Below are 18,176 nucleotides of genomic sequence, written 5' to 3' on the forward strand. Positions count from 1 at the left end.
CACAGTGCCCAGCCCCTCTGCTGGCTGCAGGTCTCCTGCGTCTGCAGCCCCTGGCGGGGGGACAGCCCCGTGGCTGAACCTGGTCAGATTAGCCCTAATCAGCAGCACGTGCAGCGTTCCCTGCCGTGGTAGGAGCACTTGCACAGCCGCCCGCTTCCACTCCAGCGCAGAGGCCCGGAGGCAGCCGGCAGCTGCCCTTCCACTGGGTGGCGCAAGGACTGGGGTAGCAGTGGCCCAAGCGCTGGCTCATCACTCCAGCGAGAGACTCACATTTTAACCTCCTGACACCTGCTCCTGCTGCGTCTCACTGCAGGCGAAGACAACGTCAGCTCCCCAAGCCTGCGCAGGCCCCAGCCCGACCAGCGCTACCTGCTCTGGGGCCTAGTCAGGACACGGGCCGGAAGGGACCATGACAGCGCTGGCGAACGGGAGCACCCCCAGCCAAAGATGGGCCCAGGGGCACATCCCCAACTCCAGGCAGGGCTAAGGCGGAGAGCTCAGGCAAGACAGGAGCAGGGCTCAGGTCAGGCCGGTACCATGCAGCGCCACATCTCCCAAGCTGCTCTCACTGGCCACTCTCAGCTGGTAGGAAAACCTCAACGCAGGGACGCCTGCGCAGCTGCTGCAGAAAGGGGTGAAGGGACTGCCCCGTGCACCCCGGCGGGCTCAGCGCCTCTGCCTGGATGATTGCTGAGACATCAGCTGTGCTCACTATTTCATCCCCCCACGCGAGAGGCCGGGAGGGTCACAGACCTGTGCAATTTACTGCAGGTGGCCACGTTCTGGAGCCATGAGTGGATGGCGCTGGGAAGACGTTTTATTTTTCCCCAGCCAAGGTGCCAGGCCCAGGGGCACATACACACCCCACCATGGGGAACGCAGGGCAGCTTCGGGCGCTGCGCATTCCTGTGTGGGACATCTGCCACGAGCAGCATCATGCTGGTGGGCACTCATGGTGGGTGGCGCTTATTTTGTGGGTGTGGCTTGGAAGAGTGCCCTGCAAGTGTGAAGGTGCCCAGCTGCAAAAAGTGCCCAGCCTGTGCTTGGAGCCCACCCAAAGGGCTAGAGGGGAGCTGATGGCAAAACCTGCTCAGGTCACCGTACGGACACTCGGCATGGCCCTTCTTGGGAAGCAGAGGCGGTTTCTAGTCAGGAACATCAGGTCTCGTCTGCCCTGGCTCCATCAGGGTCTTGAGCACAGGATGGGAGGATCAAACCCTTCCCAAACAGCTTTCCTGCAGAGTGCACGCACTGAACACCAGAGTTGGCAGCCTCATCCCTGGGTGCTGGTACGGTCAGAGCCCCAGAGCTCTGCAGCCACCCAGAGACCAGGCCTGAATTTTAATGGGAAGGACCGGACCCTGGGTACACATACACCCACCCACTCACCGAGCAGCAGCCCCCCGTGATTCTCTCAGCAGAGGATGAAGTTTTGATAGAGCTGATGCTGGAGAAGTTCCTCTTGTTGCTCTCCACATTCTCCCGAGCACCAGCTCTGAGCCTGTTTCGCTGGGACCTCACTCCCCTCCCTTTGCCCCACATGGGCAATAAGTGTTGCCCAAGGGGGCGGGAGACTAAGGGCAGAACCCCTGCAGGAAGCCAGCCAGGGTGGGCATTGTCCAAGCCAGCTAACCACTCTGATGAAGGAGCAGCACGTCTGGGGACAGCACAGTGTGTTCCCCAGGGGCGCCAGCTTGTCCCTCCCTGCAGCCCCTGTAGGGCCTGGCCTTCCCTTGTCCATACGGCGCACCACCTGCAGGAAAAAAGCCCCCTGCTCACTGCGCTGCGAGATTCCGGCAAAGCAGAGATAGGTTAAAACTCCCGGGGGGCCCTGGCCCAGGAGAGTTACCCTCTGCTCAGCCACCGTACATTGCTCTGGGTGGAGCAGCCACCCGGTGCCGGCCTGAGGGGTGCACGGCGCAGCCTGCGCCGCACGCATTGCTGGGGCGTCTCAGAGCAATGGCTCCTCCTGGAGGATGTGCCGTGTGGGGTGTTCACTATGACACAGGCGGACTGGGAGAGGGGGACTTGGGGTAGGGCAAGCCTGGCAGCTTGGCCTACAGGCCCAAGCCTGAGTCCCAGCTGGGGGAGCTCCCTGGGGTGAAACAAGCCCGACAGGGGCCACGAGAGAGTCTGAGAACAAATGCCTTGTGGGTCCAGAGCTGGGCATGGGAAGTTTCCACCTGGGCGCCTGCCCTCTCCCAACACGGCTTGCTGGGGGCCCCCGGGCGGCTCCCCCAGACCCACAGGATGCCTGCCCCCGGGCCCCGCTCACCCTGCTCCGTGCTGTAGCGCCACTGATGGAAGTTGCGTCCCAGCAGGATGAAACGTCGGACGGCCGCAGGCCGAGGACTGGAGCGCTGACTGGGGCTATATGGAAGGAAGGTGGCGCCCCGAGGGCAGCTGCAGAGGAGAGCACCACACAGAGCATTGGCCACCAGGAGCCACCCCACCCAATCCCTGCCAGCTGCAACAGGGAGCCTGGCAGCAACCCCCCACCCTACCTCCCAGCTGAGCTCAGGGCAGCCGACTCCTTGGGCCCTTCTCCCAACCCCACAGCTGATCCCCCCAGCAAGACACTCACCAGTGCTGCTGGAACACCTTGACAGCGGTGTCGCTCGCCAGGGCCGTGACCAGGCTCACCACCTCCTCCAGGATGGAGGAGAGCAGGAAGCGGGAGACGATCTCCACCGAGCACTGCTGCACCGAAGGACACCCTGCCCCGCACAGGAGAAGCGACATGAGCCACAAACACACCCAGTCACAAAAGTGGCCTGCTGGGAGCAGAGGGAGCTGGCCTCCTGACGGGTTCTCAGAGTGCTCAAGAGTACCCTAGTGGGGACATGCTTGGCAGAGCATGGACTGGGAGGAGCCGCAAGGATCTCAGGCTGGTATTCCGAAGGCACAGTGCTCCTCTGCAGAGCTGGACAGTGCCCGACTCTAAAGCGCACTGCGTGGGGCTGGGCTCTGGCCTGTCTCCTCTGGAAGGAGCCCGCTGGCTGCAGACGCCTAGCAGACTCTCCCACATCGAACTCTCCTGATGGGCTGGGGAGTATGACCAGGTCTCCCAGGCTTCCATGTGCCAGACCACAAGCCTTGGCCTCTGTGTGGGCATGTGCAACACTGGCTGGCCAGTGCAGGCCCATCTGTCAGAGGCCGGGTTACTGCTGAAGCTACACCCCGGGCACATGGTGCCTTTAAGGAAACAAACAGCACTTACAAGCTGGGCTAGAGGCACAGGGTGGGGTCAGCATGGGCCAGAGGAAGGAATGGTTACACGGGGTCCCACAGACAAAGCTCTGGGGAGAAGATCCCCATTCCAGCCCCATCCTGCAAGGCAGGGGAGATGGGCCCGTAGTACATACCCAGCCGACTCATGAATGCCATCCACTGCCGGCAGGTCTGACTGAAGAGCGGGTGCATGGTGCCCACCTCCCCTTCCTCGAGCTGGCAGACTTGGCGCCTGTGGGGGCAGGGCACTGGTTATGCAGCCGAGGCCAGAGACAGACATAAGGGGCAGTGCAAAGCAGAAGCTAGAGGGATGAGTGGATGGTGGTGTCCCCCCGGGCACATGTGATGTCTGGCCACTCTCCGTCCCTCCCTGTCCACACGCAATGCCCTGTGTGGGTCGCCACAAGCCTCGGGCCCAGCGGGCCAAAGCCCCTCTTGCTCAGAGGCCTGCCACGCACACAGCAGCAAGGGCAGCCAGACACAGCGTGAGGCCTGCTGTGGCCATCGCAGCACCACACCGTGTGCCTTCCCGGGCTGCTGTGGGTACAGCTGGCTGGCTGCGCGGGGGGCACTTGCCTCTGGGCCTGCTCCAGCTCGGCCGTGGCAGAAGCACGCTCCTGGCTCAGGTGCTGCTTGACGCTCTCTGTCTTGTGGCGGCGGCGGGTGCGACTCTCCTCTGGCCGCTCCAGCACGATGTCATCAGTGGTTTTGGGGCTGCCCAGCTCCGAGGAGTCGGCCTTACTCTGGGGGGTGGGGCACGAGAGGGGGTGAAGAGTGGAGAGAAGCAAAGCTCTGACCTCCCCTTGCCCACCCATCCCAGCTGGCTCCCAGCTATAGGCCTATCCCCAGCACAGCCGGCTCCTCCCCACCCCAGGCCCCACTGTGACCCCAGCCCTGGGGGCCGGGCTCAGTCTGAGCACCCTGCTACAGCCCACGTCCTTCTGAGTGTACCAGCATGTCCCAGAAGCTCCGGCGTCCCATCCTGTTTGTGGGCGTGACTGGCTCGCCAGAGCCAGAGCTGGGGGCTGAGGCGAAGTGCAGAGGGGGCGGGGGCACTCTACCGGCACCAGCATTGCCCGCAGGAAGAGCCAGCCCCTTGGTCTCCGACATGGTCCTCCTGAGGCCTCCTGCAGACAGAGTACACATCAGAACCTGGGCAGAGGCCGTGAACCCAGCACTGGAGCAGCACGGTGGGGAGTGCTCAGCCAGAGCAGCCTCCCCACGGAACCAGGTCTCCCTGGCTCCAGGACACAGCTGGCTGAGGGTCCTGGCCCCACAGATGCTCGTGGCAAGAAGACCCAGAAGAGACCCTGCAGCTTACCGCCACTGCTTTGCTCCTCCGGCGGGCAGGCAGCCTCCATGCAGAGTGGGGCCGGCAGCACTCGGAACTCCATGACCGCGTCGCACAGGGCGTGGCGCACGGCGCTGCGCAGCTTCTCCGACAGCTGCAGGGGGCTGATGTTCCCTTTCTCCCAGACATCCAAGCGCACCAGGGTGCAGGCAGCTGCAGGAAGAGGGTAGACACCAGAGCTGCACGGCCCCTGCAGAGGGATGATCCCCCACAAGGCTCAGAGACACCTACAGCCACATGATGCCCTCTCCCCTGGGCACAACAGGCCCTCCCCAGCTCCAGCGAGCCATCCTGGGGACACAGTTGGAGGGCCCCCCCGCCGAGCCCTGAGCCCACTCTATGGTGCCCAGAGCTCGCCCGTCAGGCTGAAGCTCCTGCCCGGGCATAGGGTCAAGGTAGCTGCTCAGCGGCTGGGACTGGCTTCAGTACAGAACATGTACACTCCTACCTGGTTGGAGGGTGCCGGGCTCAGCATGGTGCCTGCTGACTGCAGTGAGGCTCTCAAAGTCTGAGTCCTGCAGCAGGTCTGTGCCAGGTGGAGACGGGGGCAGCTCCAGGGGACTAGACCGTTCCCAGCGCGCCAGTGAGAGGGGGCTGCCACGCTCATCCACGAATGACAGAGCAATGCACGCAATTCCTGCAGGAGAGGACAGCCCGAGTCACTGTGTGTCCGCCCTGCACTGGACACCCCCAGCCCACAGGGACTCTGGGCCCATGGTCCCTGGCCGGGGGAGCAGAGGGGATGGGTTGCAGATGCCCACATGATGTCTGGAGGAGGGTGCGTGGGGGTCCTGTACTCATCATGCTGCGTTTGTATTGTTGCTTTGGTGCCAGGAATCTAGCTATGCTGCCCTTGATCCCCCACCCCCCAGAATGCTGCCCTCCCCCGCCCCCCATGGATGTCCCCGCAGCACCCTAGCTAGAACATGCCCTCCCCACTTCCGGGACAGGGCTCTGGTGTCCTTGCTCCTCTCCAGGCCAGCAGCCAACACTCTTCAGTAGCCCCCTCTGGGCCAGCACAGTGGTGCAGGACCTGTAGCTCCTGGTGGTGATGCTGGGGAAGGCTCCAGGCCTGCACTGGGGTTTTTACCCCCTCAGGGACTCACCCTGCAGGGGCAGACAGAGTGAGGGGATCTGGGCGCAGGGCATAAAGCAGTTAGTCATTTGCATGGCAGGAGCCAGACCCTCGATTGGCCCCACTGTGCCACACACAGCCAGAGGCCTTGTCCCCAGGGGTCCGCAATCTCTATCGGGGCATGGGGCACCAGCAGGAGAGGAAGGGAGGCAGCAGCAGTGACAGGAGCAGGTGACACAGCCCAGCCCTGGGACCATAACTCAGCCACCAACCCCTGCTAGCCCTACCCAGCCACACACTGTGCTTCTTAGTGCAGCTCTCCGAACAGCCACAGAACGGCAGCAGCCCATGCAGGAAAGGCCTGTGCAGGAAAGGAGGCTAAGAGCAACATGTCCACTGCACATTGTCCTGCGTGGGGTCCCCGCACTGCTGTGTCTCTGGAGAGAGAGCTGGCTCCCCATGGGCCACCAGGAGGGCCCTGGCAACTGGGAGGGGGTGCGGGGAAGCTGGCGGGATAAGGGCGAGGTTCCTCCTAGGGGCAGTATGCGCAAGGCGGCCCAGGAACCGACACTTAAGGGCACGGAGACAGGCAAGTCGCTGCACAGCGGCTAGCACACGAACGCACGCAGGACCCACGCGCAGGACCCATGCGCTGTGTGTGTCAGTTACATGCCAGCAACAATGGCCATCACAGGGACCGCCAAGGCCCTGCCCCAATCCATCTCACGGGAGGGTAACCCCCTCCCCTGCAGAGGGCAGTAAGTCATTCTCAGGGTGCCAGCAACCCAGCTGGGAGAGTGGGTCACCAGGGCTGCCCATCACACAGGGAGGGCAGCAGGTGGCCGTGGCCTGCCCCGACTCAGCACCGGAAGCAGCGACTCCTTTTCCAGGGGGTGGAGGGAAGCTTCCAGCAGAGCAGGAGTCAGCAGAACGGCAGGTTTTTATCTTAGTGCCGCACCTCAGACGGTGCTGGGCCACTTCCCCTGCGGGGAGGGGGCGCAAAGGAAGGTGAAGAGAAGCAAGTGATGCCCCCTGCTACACACACTCCAGAGCGCAGTGCCCACCTTGGCAGCCCAGAGAGGTGCTGAGGTGGTGCCTTTTCCTGGCGCCCACATGTCAGAGCTCTGCAGTCTGGGATGGCAGCAGAGTGCTCAGATAGGTTCCCTGCAGCCTGCCCTTCTCCCAGGACATGCCCTGAAGTGTCGGTGGCAGATTCCCAGCAAGGTGGGTGCTGAGAGACGTTCATTGAGGACTATGATCATCATCCAGTTTGACCAGGCACATAGCAGGCCAGAGACAATCTCTCCTGGGATTCTTGGATCCAGCCTAGAACTTCGGTCTGAGCTAGAGCAATGGCTAATTACGTCCAAAGTTTAATTTGTTTATAGTCTGAATTGCCTAGTTCAGCATCCCGCCCCAGATCCCGTTCGGCCTCAGTCTGCCAGCCTGAAGAGCCCTCTGCTAGCCGAACACGAGGCTCCGCCCCACAGGTAGGTACTCAGACATGCTCCAATCACCCCTTCTCTCTCTCTTGCCAACACACTGAGCTCCTTTAGTCTCTCCTGACCAGGCAGGCTTTCCAGCTCACGAGTCCTCCTTGGGACTCCTGAACCTTCCATCCCCCGAACGCACGCACACCTGAATGGGACACAGTAGCCAGGGCTGGTCCCTGTCTGCCTGCAGCAGGAGGGCTGCTACCCCCTCCCTGGGGCAGGGCTAGCAGTGCAGCTTTTTGACCTGCCTGACTCCCCAGGCCTGCCCCGTGAGTGCCTGCCCCAGACAGATGGCTGGTTCCCATGGGCTGCCCCAGCACGAGAGGCCAGCCAGGATCCAGGCACAATGCTCTAGAGCAGGGGAACAGGCTGGTGTCCACCAGAGCAGACCCACTGTTGCGCCTGGAGGGGGCTCGCTCCTCCTCCAGATGCCAACGCTGCCAGTCCCATTATGAGAGCAGAGGGGAGCTCAGCTGCGGGGTCCCCACGCTGGGCATGGTGGCTGGGAGCTGCGGGGGCCCCACTATGGCTGGGCCTGATGCCTGCAGCAGCTCAGAGCTGCCCACTGCCACCCACAGCAGATGGGAGCTTCGGGGTTCCCCTGCTGCCTCATGCCGCGGGAGGACCCTGAGGTTCCCAGCTGCTGCAGGCTGAAGTCATGGAGGTCTCGTGAAGTCAGGGACTCCCTGACTTCCATAAGAAAATCATAGCCTTAACCATTGCTGGTGTGATGGTGTTTAAGGCCCAGCTGAAACTGCAAACTCTCCCACTCTCGGGCACAGCCTAGACGGGCAGCAACCGAGATCATGGTCCTCCCACTTTCTGCCAGGATTCCCACCCAGACCCACACTGATGGAGATTAGGGCTTTGTCCCCTCCTTTGTCCCCGTTCCCACTGGAAGTGCGGGCCAGACTGCAGCAATCACCCAGCCCCCTCGCACCGGATCCCCTCCATCCAGCCCCATCACACCAGGGGTGCTGGCCACTATAAACCCCCAATGCAGCCACCTGGGTCTTGGGGTGCAGGGTGACCCCACACAGCTTTATGGACGCAGCCATGGAGGGAGCCTGTACCCTGTGGGCACTGCCTGCAGCATGCCCTGGTGGCAGGAGACATGTTCCCATTGTACAGAGCCCTGGAGCTCCCTGGGCTGAGCTAGGGGGCGGGGGGAGCCAGGAGCAGAACACTCTCTCCAGGGGATTTGAGGGTCATGGCCCCAGGCAGCAGCAGCCTCCTGCTCACTGACCCCACAGGCCGCTGGGAAGAGGGAGCCTGGAGTCACAGACAGCCACACAACGAGCCAGCGCTGAAGCCACAATACAACCCAACCAGTCCATGGCAGGAACCAAAGAGGGGCCAGGTGGGGGGAGGGGAAGAGATTCAGTGCAACACGAACCACAGGTGCTACCTTGAAAGTGGGAGAGCGGAAACAGGTGCTGCACAAGGTCCGACATGGTTCCTACACAACAGAAGAGCATTCAGAGGGCACCGCGGGCCACGCCAGCCTCACCACAGTCAGACACAGAAGGGACATCACCACCCAGCACAGGAGGGGCACAAGGGACCAGCTCCAAGCACAGGACGAGCAAGCTCTCCTCCAACAGCCCACAAGAATGGGCAGGGCACTGCACCCATAACAAATCCTCAGGAGCAGGTGCCTACAGTGCTCAAGGGACTCCATTGCCAGGCGCCTGCACCCAGCGGACCTGCCCTTCCCCACCCAGGACCCTGAACCCTGAGGGTCACCACACCCTCCTACCTGTTGGAACCCAGCTGCGTCTCACCCCAGAGCTGGCTGAACAGTGACCAGGGCGCACTGGGGCCCTCGGGGAACAGCGCCGCAGGAGCTCGGCCATGTCCAAGGAGCCTCCAGCCAGCCCAGAGCTGCACTGCAGCAACACCGCTCCAACGGAAGGAATGGGGCAGGGGACCCTCTCCAAGCTGTGCTGGGCCCAACGGCCACGGCGGGGCTTTTCCCTGGGGGGACTCCCCAGGGAACAGATGATCCCCACGGCACCAAATCCACACTCTGCGCACAGGGCACGTGCTGCCTTCCTTTCCCTGTGGGACGCTCAGCACGAGAAAGCAGCTCCCTGCTGCTCAGCCCCTCACCCGATGCTGGAGAGCCCAGCGCCCCAGTACCTTTGCCGCCAGTGCCTTGGCCACCGGGCTTGTTGTACAGGTAGAGATCTAGGTCGGGACTGCCACTCTGCTGGACGTAGTGCTGGGGAGCAGAGACGGAGCGGAGTGAAGGGCGTGCCAGGGTAAGCACCCCGCTGAGCGATGGGAGGCGGATCCAGCCACATCAGCAGGAGAGCAGAGCCTTGTCCCCAGGGACGGGCGCATGCCAGCCCAGCGTGGCTTCACCCACTGTAAGCGCTCTGCCTCCAGCCACATGAGCAGGTCCCTTGCTAACCCTGAGCCCGCCCCACATGGCATCTGCTTCAGCCCTGCCCTCCGTGCTCGGCCCTCATCATCTACCAGCCTCTGGGACTCAATGGGCCCTGGGCCGGTGCATAGCAACCTGCCTTGCTTGCTAGTGGCATCACCCCCTCAGCCACAAGTCCAGAAAGGCTGCCAGGGACACTGAGCTGCCTAAGATGGCTGTCAACCTGCCAGGCCCCACAGCTGGAGGAGAGGGGAGCAGACAGCCTGCCAGCCAAGCAGCACACTGCTGGGGGTCAGCGGGCGCCGAACTCTCCACCACCGGCCAGCCCCACCTTCACGCTTTGCTGTGGAGTGGGTGGAGCTAGAGGCTGGGTTCCGGAGTCTGAGCCTTCCTTAAAGGCATGAAGCCCTTGGAGCCACATGGCAGCACACCCAGGAAGCTGGAGCCCAGCAGACCCAGGGGAAGGCTCAGCACCCACATGGAGGCTGGCACAGCAGCCCTGCTCATTCTGTAGGTGTGGCATGGCTGGCCGGAAGTGCTGGCTCAGTGGGGCCAGGAGACAGAGCCACGGGCATTGTCAGAATGGAAAGAGACAGACGTGGCAGGGGTGTCTCCATGGTGACTGCCAGGAACAGGACCATCAGCTTAGCTAAACACAGATGAGTGCTGCAGCTGGGCCCCTCCTACTCCCCACCCTCCTTGTCCTCTAGGTCATACCCCCCCACCCCAGGGCCTCAACCCCCTCCCCACCCATGTCGGCCCTTGGCTGCGCTTTGCTGTGCAGAGCGCTAGCTCTGTGGGGCATCAGCCTGTGCGTGGGGACAATGCCCAGTGCAGTGCAGTAGGGAAGTGGGGGGTGACTGCAGGGTAAGGCACCAGCACCCGGCAGTGCTGCCTGCACCCACCGCTCCCGGAGGGCTCTTCTCTTTGGGTGGGATTTCACTCTTCTCAGGCTCCAGAGCGGAGGGTCAGCCTGGACCACTCCACCACTGCCCATAAGCGCAGCCAGGCAGCCACAGACTGCACCCTCTGCAGCAGGTGGCATCTACCCAGTCTGAGCCCTGCACTCATACCACCCCCCAGCCCACTGTGGGAACATGGCCGCACGCAGGGCCCCAGCCCCTCACCTTGAAGTGGTGCTCAACGTTGCTGTCTGTGTACTTGGGGGTGTGCAGGAAGATGAGCAGGTTCTGGCGCAGGTAACAGGCCACGGCATGGAGCCAGGGCAGAGAGGCAGAGGGCAGAGTGAACTGGAGGACTTCTGTGGGCGGAGAGCCCGGGGGCTGGATGAACTGTGAAGAGGAAACCTGCTAATCCCTGGGCACAGCGCTCCTGGGAAAGGCAGCGTCAGACAGGCCCCTCCGAGCGCTGCTGCACACAGAACCCTTGAGGACCCAGCAGACGTACAAGGGGTGTTCATGGGCACCCTGTTCCAGAGATGGCCTGAAATAGGGGGTCTGCACTCAGACACCTGACAGGGGGCCTGTGCCACCCCAGCGCCTGACACCCTGGCCATGGAGACAGCCTAAGGCAGTGGATGCTGATTTTCAGCTGTTCCCTGCAGAGGCAGGGAGGCTGGCCCAGGGGTGGGGGACAGCAGAGGCGCAGCTGGACTGGGGGCTCCTGGTCTCTAGCAGGGTTATGGATCTGGTTCCAGGTTCTGTACTGCACAGGGCAGCTGGCTGCAGGCCCTGGGGAAGCGTTACCTCCACGTCGGCCGGGGTCAGCTTGCAGTTCCGCACCAGCATGACAGTGATGATGTCCAAAGTGGCTTCATCCAGACGCCTGCGCAGAACCTTCACCAGCTCGTCTGTGATCTCGGGCCCTGGGGAGAAGCAGAGGTGAGAGCAGCCCCCAGGACAACATGCTCATCGGGGCACCACCACCGGAGGTCCTGCCCCACCCCTCAAGCAGGGCACCCGCCTGTCACAGCAAACCCCGAGAGGCCACGTGCCAGAGCAAGCTTCTCCCATCGGTGGAGCAGCCCTGGCACCAACCAGGGGAGGCATGGCACTGTCTGGGCCGCACATGGCATGTGGGGTTTGACCCTGGGGCCATCTGGCATCAATGACCAGGACAGCTAGGGGGCAAGGGGAGAACAGGGCCCAGCCAAGGGAGAAACTGTTCCCCCTGCACCGAGACATGCCCCATGCCACACTGAGCTGCTGACTCCAAGCCCCAGCACCTGGGGCATTGCTCAGAAAACAGCCAGGGCAGAGAACCTTGCCCCCCAGCCCACCCCCCACCACTGCCCTGGGGGCGATCCTACCCCCAGCCCACCCCCACCGCCCAGGGCGCACCTCAGCCCAACCCTGCCACTCCCACACCACTGCCCAGGGTAGGGGGTGATCGATCCTGTGCCTCCCCTCCCCTCCCCGGAGGTCATGACTCACCTGCTGGGGCGACACCATGCACCGTGAGCTGGATGTGTCTGTCCACCTGGCCCACAGGGCGGGCAGAGTCCGCGCTGCGGCAGGAGGCTGTGTCTAGGGAGGAGCGCAAGCCCTGGGGGGAACAACGGGGCTACACTAGACACACCTTCTTCCACAGCCCCACCCAGAACTACTGGGGAGTCACTGAGCTCTGGCAAGGTCCAGCACCTGCCACTGCTCAGACGACCCCCCTACCCCACCCTGTCTGCAATTCCCCCCACATACCTCCCTGCCCTACCCACAACCCCCCTACCCCACACTGCCCCCTGCCCTGCCTGTAATTCCCCCACCTGTACCCCCCAACCCTCCCATGCCCCACATGCACCCCCTCACAAACCCATGACTGCCTACCACAGAGGAAATGGGGCTGCTCCCTTTATCCCAGGCTTTCGGCGCCCACCACCACTGCGTGCCCATGCTGGGCTCACTGACCCGCCCCCCACAACCCTGAGGAGCTGCCCCAGATCCCGCATGGACAGAGAGCACTGCAGACTTACTGTCTGATCCTCTGTGTAAATGGGCTCCTGACTGCGCGTCAGAGCCAGCGAGCGGCACGCACAGCCCTGGATGCTCTCCCCTTCCCACGCCTTCCCGCTGTGGGTGGTTTCAGAGAGTCTGGGCACAGGGAGAGAGGGACGGGAGAAGTGTGGGGCAGCAGCCTCAGCCCTAGGGGGTGGGGCCTGGGGCATTAAGGTGTCAGTGAAAAGGAGCAAGAGTTCAGTGGGGTTTTTACTGCAGGCTCAACAGGTCTCCGTGTGGAGGGCCAGGCAGCAGCGGGCAGGAGGGACCCAGTCTGCCTGGCACCCCGGTGGAATGGTGCAGTCACTGCGGGTGCTGCCCAGACACAGACCGTCCCTGCCCCAAGGAGCCCAGAAATCCAGGGCAATAGCCCAGGATGGGGACACGGCCTAGGGACAAGGCGACCAGGGGCAGGGTTGGGGAAGGGGGCTCCTTACCGGAGGTAGAAGACTGACTTGGTGGATCGCTCCTGGTAGACAAACATGTTCTTCCTGTTCACCACGCAGAAAGCATTGAGCACCGAGCGCAGCGCCTGGATAGCTGCAGAGACACAGGACACAGGATGATTTAACTGGGAATTGGTCCTGCTTCGAGCAGGGGGTTGGACTAGATGACCTTCAGGGGTCCCTTCCAACCCTGATATTCTATGATTCTATGATTCTATGACACTGAGCTCTGTTCTGCAGCCCGCTGCCCAACTGAGCGCTCTGCCCCCCGGTGCAGACATGGGGCCTCCGCAGGCACCGCTCAGACTCCCGCCTGCCGGACGCTTGGGAAAGGCAGGGCCCGCCCGCCTGTGTCAGCAGGGCAGTCGGTCCCTACGGCAGCGAGGGGACCCCGATGGTACGCACCTCGCGAGACCCCCATGTTGGGCCCCATCTTGAGACGGGAGTGCACATGGATGAGGGTGCTCCACACCACGGGGCAGGCAAAGTGACCTGGCATGAACTGCATGGTGGCTGCCAGGTAGTCACGGGGCTGGTAGCTCTCCTCGGTGGAGTAATCTGCAGGGCAGAGAGTAGGGCACTCTGGTCATGCCGGGGCTGCAGGCCATTCCCTGCCTGGCAGCAGGGGAGGAGAGTGGCTTACCATCGGTGGGCTGGGCGCGCTGCCGGTAGGAATTGTAGGGAGTCTCGCTCTTCCAGATGTCCTCCTCGCTCTCCGCCACCAGCAGCGTGTTGCAGACGTGGCTGTCGTGCAGGTCCTGCAGCAGCAAGCGCTGCAACAGACATGGGGGGCTCAGGCCGGCTCACCACGGCCCGGGCCCCAGGGCAAGCAACGCTGGAACACAGGGCCCAGGCGGAACAAGGGCTGCAGAACCCTCCTTGCACTGGTGCTACAGAAGGGAACTGGGTGCTGGGCCTAGCCCAGGAACCCCTGTTCATTCGAGAGCCAGGCTGGGCCTCAAAGCGCCAGAGCCTCCCCAGGAGCCACGTTACCTGGTTAACAACCCTGCAGATCTCGCCAATCTTCCTCACCACGGCCTGGTGGAGACGCAAACACTCCTCGGCCGGCTCCTTCCCGGCCTCAGCCATCGCCATCTGCTCCGCACTTGGGCTGCTTCGTGGGGATAAGAGAGGGAGGTCAGCAGGCCTCTGGGGTACAGGCTACGGGGCCCAGCGATGGGCACAGTGCCTGGGAGCCCCAGCTGCACTGGGGAGGTCCTTGGCAGCTGGCAGGGACGGGGGAAAGCTGGCAGAAAGGGCTGGTCTCCCAGTGGGCAGAGGGATAGAGAGGAGTGGTGTGATGCATGGAAGGGGAGGACAGCCAGTCAGGACCCCAAGCCTGGACAATGGAAAGAGCAACAGCCAGAGTGGCTGGCAGGACAACATAGGGAGAGACAACGAATCACTCCTTGGCAGGGAGATGTGAACTGGGGCTGTGAGAGCAGAGACCCAGGACTGGGGCGCAGGGCTGGGAGTGAGAGCAGTCACATGGGGGTCCTGGAGAGAAGGGCAGACAAGGGGATCTCAGAACCTGTGGGAGCAGGCTTGGGGCAGGCATACTGGGGCAGGACGGAGACTCGCACCCCGCGACCCAGACTGCAGGCGAAGGTGCAGGGGGACTCCGTCTGCTGTGGGAAGGATCAGCAGAGGGGAGCGAGTGGGATCCAGTGGGGAGGGGCTGGGAGCAGCAGAGGCCGCAGAGTCCTGCTGAGTGGGGTGTGTGGCCATTACAGGCTCCAGACAGGGAGCAGCAGAGTTGCTAGCAAGGAAGGCAGCTTCTCCCATGAGTGGCTAGGTGCCTGCCCCAATCCCCCTGGCCACGGCCATGGCTGGGGGGGCAGCTGGAAGGGCAGAGCGACAGGAAGCCCCAGCTAGCTCAGCTCACAGAGATTGGCAGCATTAGCCCAGCTTACCCTGCCACACGTGAGAACGAACCACCCAGCTGTTTGTCTGAGGTCGTGAGCGTTGTGACAGGGGCTGTTGTGTCCTGTGCCCCATGTGACATGGCTGGCACCTGAACACCCCAGTGCTGGGCTGGGGGCAACCAGGGTGCCCCCGAGACAGACAGCAGATGCAAGGAGCGAGCAAGGCTGGGAGCAGGTGACAAGGGAGCAAAGGCACTGGGGGCAGAGAGCAGGAGAAGTCTGCGGGCCAATGCGAGTGACAGGAAGGGGGTGTGGAGATGGGAGCTGGCACAGCACCTTCATTACCGTGTGTGAGAATACACCTCTACCCGGTCCTGCTGGATCTTTACAATGAGCCAGAAATCTGGCATCAGGGGGCACTTGGGGTCATGGTCGCTCATCAGGGCTTCCTCGCACTCTGAGTCACTGCTCCCTCCATCGTAACCTGCCGCAGAAACACGGGCCCTGTGAACACAGCCCTCCCCCGGTTCCTTCCAGAGCGGTAGCCGGCACCTTGGAGCCCAGCGCCCCAGCAAGTCCCGTGCCCCACGCTGCCTGCCCTTGCCGAGGAGAATCTCACCTAAGTGATCCGAGTCCATGCTGCCCTGGCTTGACACTAGACTCTGCACTCGGCTGGGACGCTGCTTACTGGCGCCTGCGGGAGAAGAGGGAGCACTTAGCAGAGCACTTGTTGCAGCTCACAGACCTGCGCTCCCAGACTCCACAGGGTGGGACATCACACCACCCGATGAGCAGCACAGGCCCAGGGTTCCGGGAGGTACAGTGACAGGCCCGGGACTGACTCTGGAGCGGCCTGTGTGCCTAGAGACACCCAGCACAGCCCAGTTCATGAACCTCCGTGTGCCAACAAGCAGAACCAACCCCCCAGGCTGGCATGGAAAGGGGGAGGCAGACGGCCTTGAGAGACCCCATTCCCAGGAGCAGGGCTCTCCCGATGCAGAACACCCGTGTCAAGCAGGGACCACGAGGCAGCACCCAGGAAGCTGCTCTCATGCCGTAGGCTCCAGCCCAGCACATGCTGCCCAGCCCCATCAGGGCTCCTACCTTCCCTGCCCTGGGTCCCCGAGTCAGACAGGATCGCTGTAGATGGCGATTTCTCAGCACTCCCCTTCTCCGAGGACAAGGGCAGGAACCGAGAGTGGGGAGGAGTCAGGGGGGTCATCTCCCGGGCTGCCTCCTCCAGCGAGCTGTGCCCCACAGCTCCACTTTGCTCCACCACTCCACTTTGCTCCAGCCTCAGCACCTCCTCTGGCTCCTGCACCCAAACCAGGGACTGCATTACTCACCCACCCCCGGGGCTGGTTGCCAAAGCTCAGCTCCCCCATACCATCCAGACAGCATCCATCCTTCTCACCTCATCCTGCATCTGGTCGCTCTCACCCAGTGCATTTCCCACATCTGGCCCAAACTGGCTCTCACCCACTGGCCAGGCCCAGAGGCCCCCAGTTCCCTGCGGCAGGGAGGGCATTGGATGGTTTGGCTGGAGGCCTTCAGCATCTGCTTCGCTACTCCCCTCCTGCCCAACATGGCTCTGGGCTGCTCCAGGGCTTCCTCCTGGCGCGGACCGCTGCAGGCTGGGGACAGCGCTGGCAGGGGTCTCTAGGGGGCTCGGCCACGCCTGTGGGGGCTGCTGCAGGCTGTGGACAGTACTGGTGAGGGTCTCCATGGGGCGCAGGCGGCTGACGGAGACGTAGTGGTAATCGCAGCCCTCTGCATTGAGCACGTAGCCCGGCAGGGTCATTCTCCGGAACTCCTGCAACACAGAGCCCAGGAGAGTGTGCTGGAACGGGGGCTGGCCACTGCGCAGAGCAGAGAGCATACTGGGCACGCACGTGGGGGTGGGGCGGGACACATCGGCAGGGGCCGTGGAGCTCTCACCTCTCTGAACTTCTCCAAGGAGTGCTCGGGCCCGAAGACAAACTGCAGGGGCACCACCTCACTGTGGCAGCTGGGCCGCCCCTGGGAGCTGTAGACATGGGTGGCGACCCGGTCCAGGACCGAGGCGCTGACCGCCTGCGAACGGCGCAGGGCAGACACCATCTCATCATCCAGAAGCCAGCGGATCTAAGGGCCAAGGACACGACCTGGATGACCTGTCCCCACACTCCCTGCCATGCATCCTGGGTCTCTATCTCCCTCCCCAGCCACGCCCACTGGTGGCCAGAGACCCTCCTGCACCAACCCCAGGCCTTGGCTGGATTCAGACAGATTTGCCCCAGCAGCTGGGCAGCACACAGCCAGTATGCAGCCTGCTGCAGGCAGCATTGGTCCCCGGGCTGGGACACGCTCGGTTGGGCGAGAAGGCGGCTCTGCGGTGACCCAGGCAGGGCAGCCAGGGCTTACCTCATTCATGGTGGCTTCGACAGCTTGTCTGTGTACCCCTGGGAGGTTGGAGAGCGCTGGGTGCCTATGAGAGAGGGAACAGTAGGGTTCATTCTCCCGCACCCCCTGCACTGCAGCCTAGCATGGTGTCCAGCGTACCAGCCCAGCTGCCAGGCCAAAGGGTGCAATACCTCTCGCCTCCCGTAGACGGCAGCCGTTCCAGGTTGTGCATGAGCTCCTCGTCCGAGCGAAAGGAGGAGGGCTGCCCGGGTGAGCGGGCGAAGGAGATGCTGCTCTCAGACGTGTACCTGCCATGGGAAGAGAGCACAGGTTGGGACAGCAGCCCCAGAGCCCCAGGCAGGAGCCACACAGAGGTGGCTCCAGTAGAGTGCAGGGGCCCCAGGCTAGGGCTGGGCAGCTGTGGAACAGAGGGCTGTTTCTCCCATAGCCAGGGACCCTGGTGCCACGTCACGGGGAATCAGGACAGTCTGGCTCTACAGGAGGGTCCAGGATGCGAGGGGGGAATTCCACCTTCCTTGTCTGGAGGGGTCACAGTTCAGGAGAGTCAGGCCAGCTGGGTGCCTGGTCTGAAGGTCTGCCGGTCGACAGGGCTAGGGGAGCCGGGCACCTGGTCTATAGATCGGCAGGGCTGGGGAAGCCAGCCCCTGGTCTGGAGGGGTCAGTTCAGGGGAGCCAGCCCGGCCCCACACCCACCTGTTGTGGTGAAGGTCAGCGTTTACACCTTCTATCTCCAGCGGCAAAGTCAGCACGAAGATGTCCAGGGTCACACAGAGGTCGCTGAGATCAATGCTGGCCATAGCCTGGCAGCTCTCCAGGCAGCTCAGCACTTCCCCTGAGGAAGGACACCAGGAGGTCAGGAGAAGGGGCTGGCATGGGGGTCCTGTGCCAAACTCCACCCTGCTCAGACAGGTGGAAGAGGCCCCTGAGGGGTGCAGGGGAAGCCCAGGTTCTGCAGTTCCTGTGGAGCACCCT

At 63.2% G+C, this 18,176-nt stretch overlaps 1 protein-coding gene across 10 annotated transcripts in view; it reads right to left on the bottom strand.

The window, feature by feature from the left end:
- SZT2 (SZT2 subunit of KICSTOR complex) overlaps nt 1-18,176 on the bottom strand; it is a 71,872-nt gene that overhangs the window by 15,614 nt on the left and 38,082 nt on the right. For 6 of the 10 annotated variants that reach the window (XR_013346921.1, XR_013346922.1, XM_077825068.1 and 3 more), the window contains 25 exons: nt 17,898-18,036; nt 17,375-17,491; nt 17,205-17,268; nt 16,740-16,925; nt 16,216-16,614; nt 15,906-16,116; nt 15,421-15,495; nt 15,147-15,285; nt 13,930-14,050; nt 13,580-13,709; nt 13,342-13,494; nt 12,928-13,030; nt 12,469-12,586; nt 11,933-12,044; nt 11,246-11,364; nt 10,667-10,831; nt 9,293-9,374; nt 8,559-8,609; nt 5,031-5,219; nt 4,553-4,735; nt 4,183-4,358; nt 3,808-3,974; nt 3,366-3,463; nt 2,585-2,717; nt 2,276-2,403 (listed from right to left, as the gene is read on the bottom strand). Coding sequence is in view for 8 of the 10 variants with exons in the window: in XM_077825068.1 (XP_077681194.1) it covers nt 2,276-2,403; nt 2,585-2,717; nt 3,366-3,463; nt 3,808-3,974; nt 4,183-4,358; nt 4,553-4,735; nt 5,031-5,219; nt 8,559-8,609; nt 9,293-9,374; nt 10,667-10,831; nt 11,246-11,364; nt 11,933-12,044; nt 12,469-12,586; nt 12,928-13,030; nt 13,342-13,494; nt 13,580-13,709; nt 13,930-14,050; nt 15,147-15,285; nt 15,421-15,495; nt 15,906-16,116; nt 16,216-16,614; nt 16,740-16,925; nt 17,205-17,268; nt 17,375-17,491; nt 17,898-18,036 (3,558 nt within the window). In the remaining 2 variants the exon portion in view is untranslated. The remainder of the gene's footprint in view (nt 1-2,275; nt 2,404-2,584; nt 2,718-3,365; nt 3,464-3,807; nt 3,975-4,182; nt 4,359-4,552; nt 4,736-5,030; nt 5,220-8,558; nt 8,610-9,292; nt 9,375-10,666; nt 10,832-11,245; nt 11,365-11,932; nt 12,045-12,468; nt 12,587-12,927; nt 13,031-13,341; nt 13,495-13,579; nt 13,710-13,929; nt 14,051-15,146; nt 15,286-15,420; nt 15,496-15,905; nt 16,117-16,215; nt 16,615-16,739; nt 16,926-17,204; nt 17,269-17,374; nt 17,492-17,897; nt 18,037-18,176) is intronic. The other 4 variants (XM_077825065.1, XM_077825066.1, XM_077825069.1 and 1 more) reach the window with 4 other exon arrangements.

Source organism: Eretmochelys imbricata, chromosome 8 (genome assembly GCF_965152235.1).
Source record: "Eretmochelys imbricata isolate rEreImb1 chromosome 8, rEreImb1.hap1, whole genome shotgun sequence".
In the NCBI taxonomy this organism is placed as follows: Eukaryota; Metazoa; Chordata; order Testudines; family Cheloniidae; genus Eretmochelys; species Eretmochelys imbricata.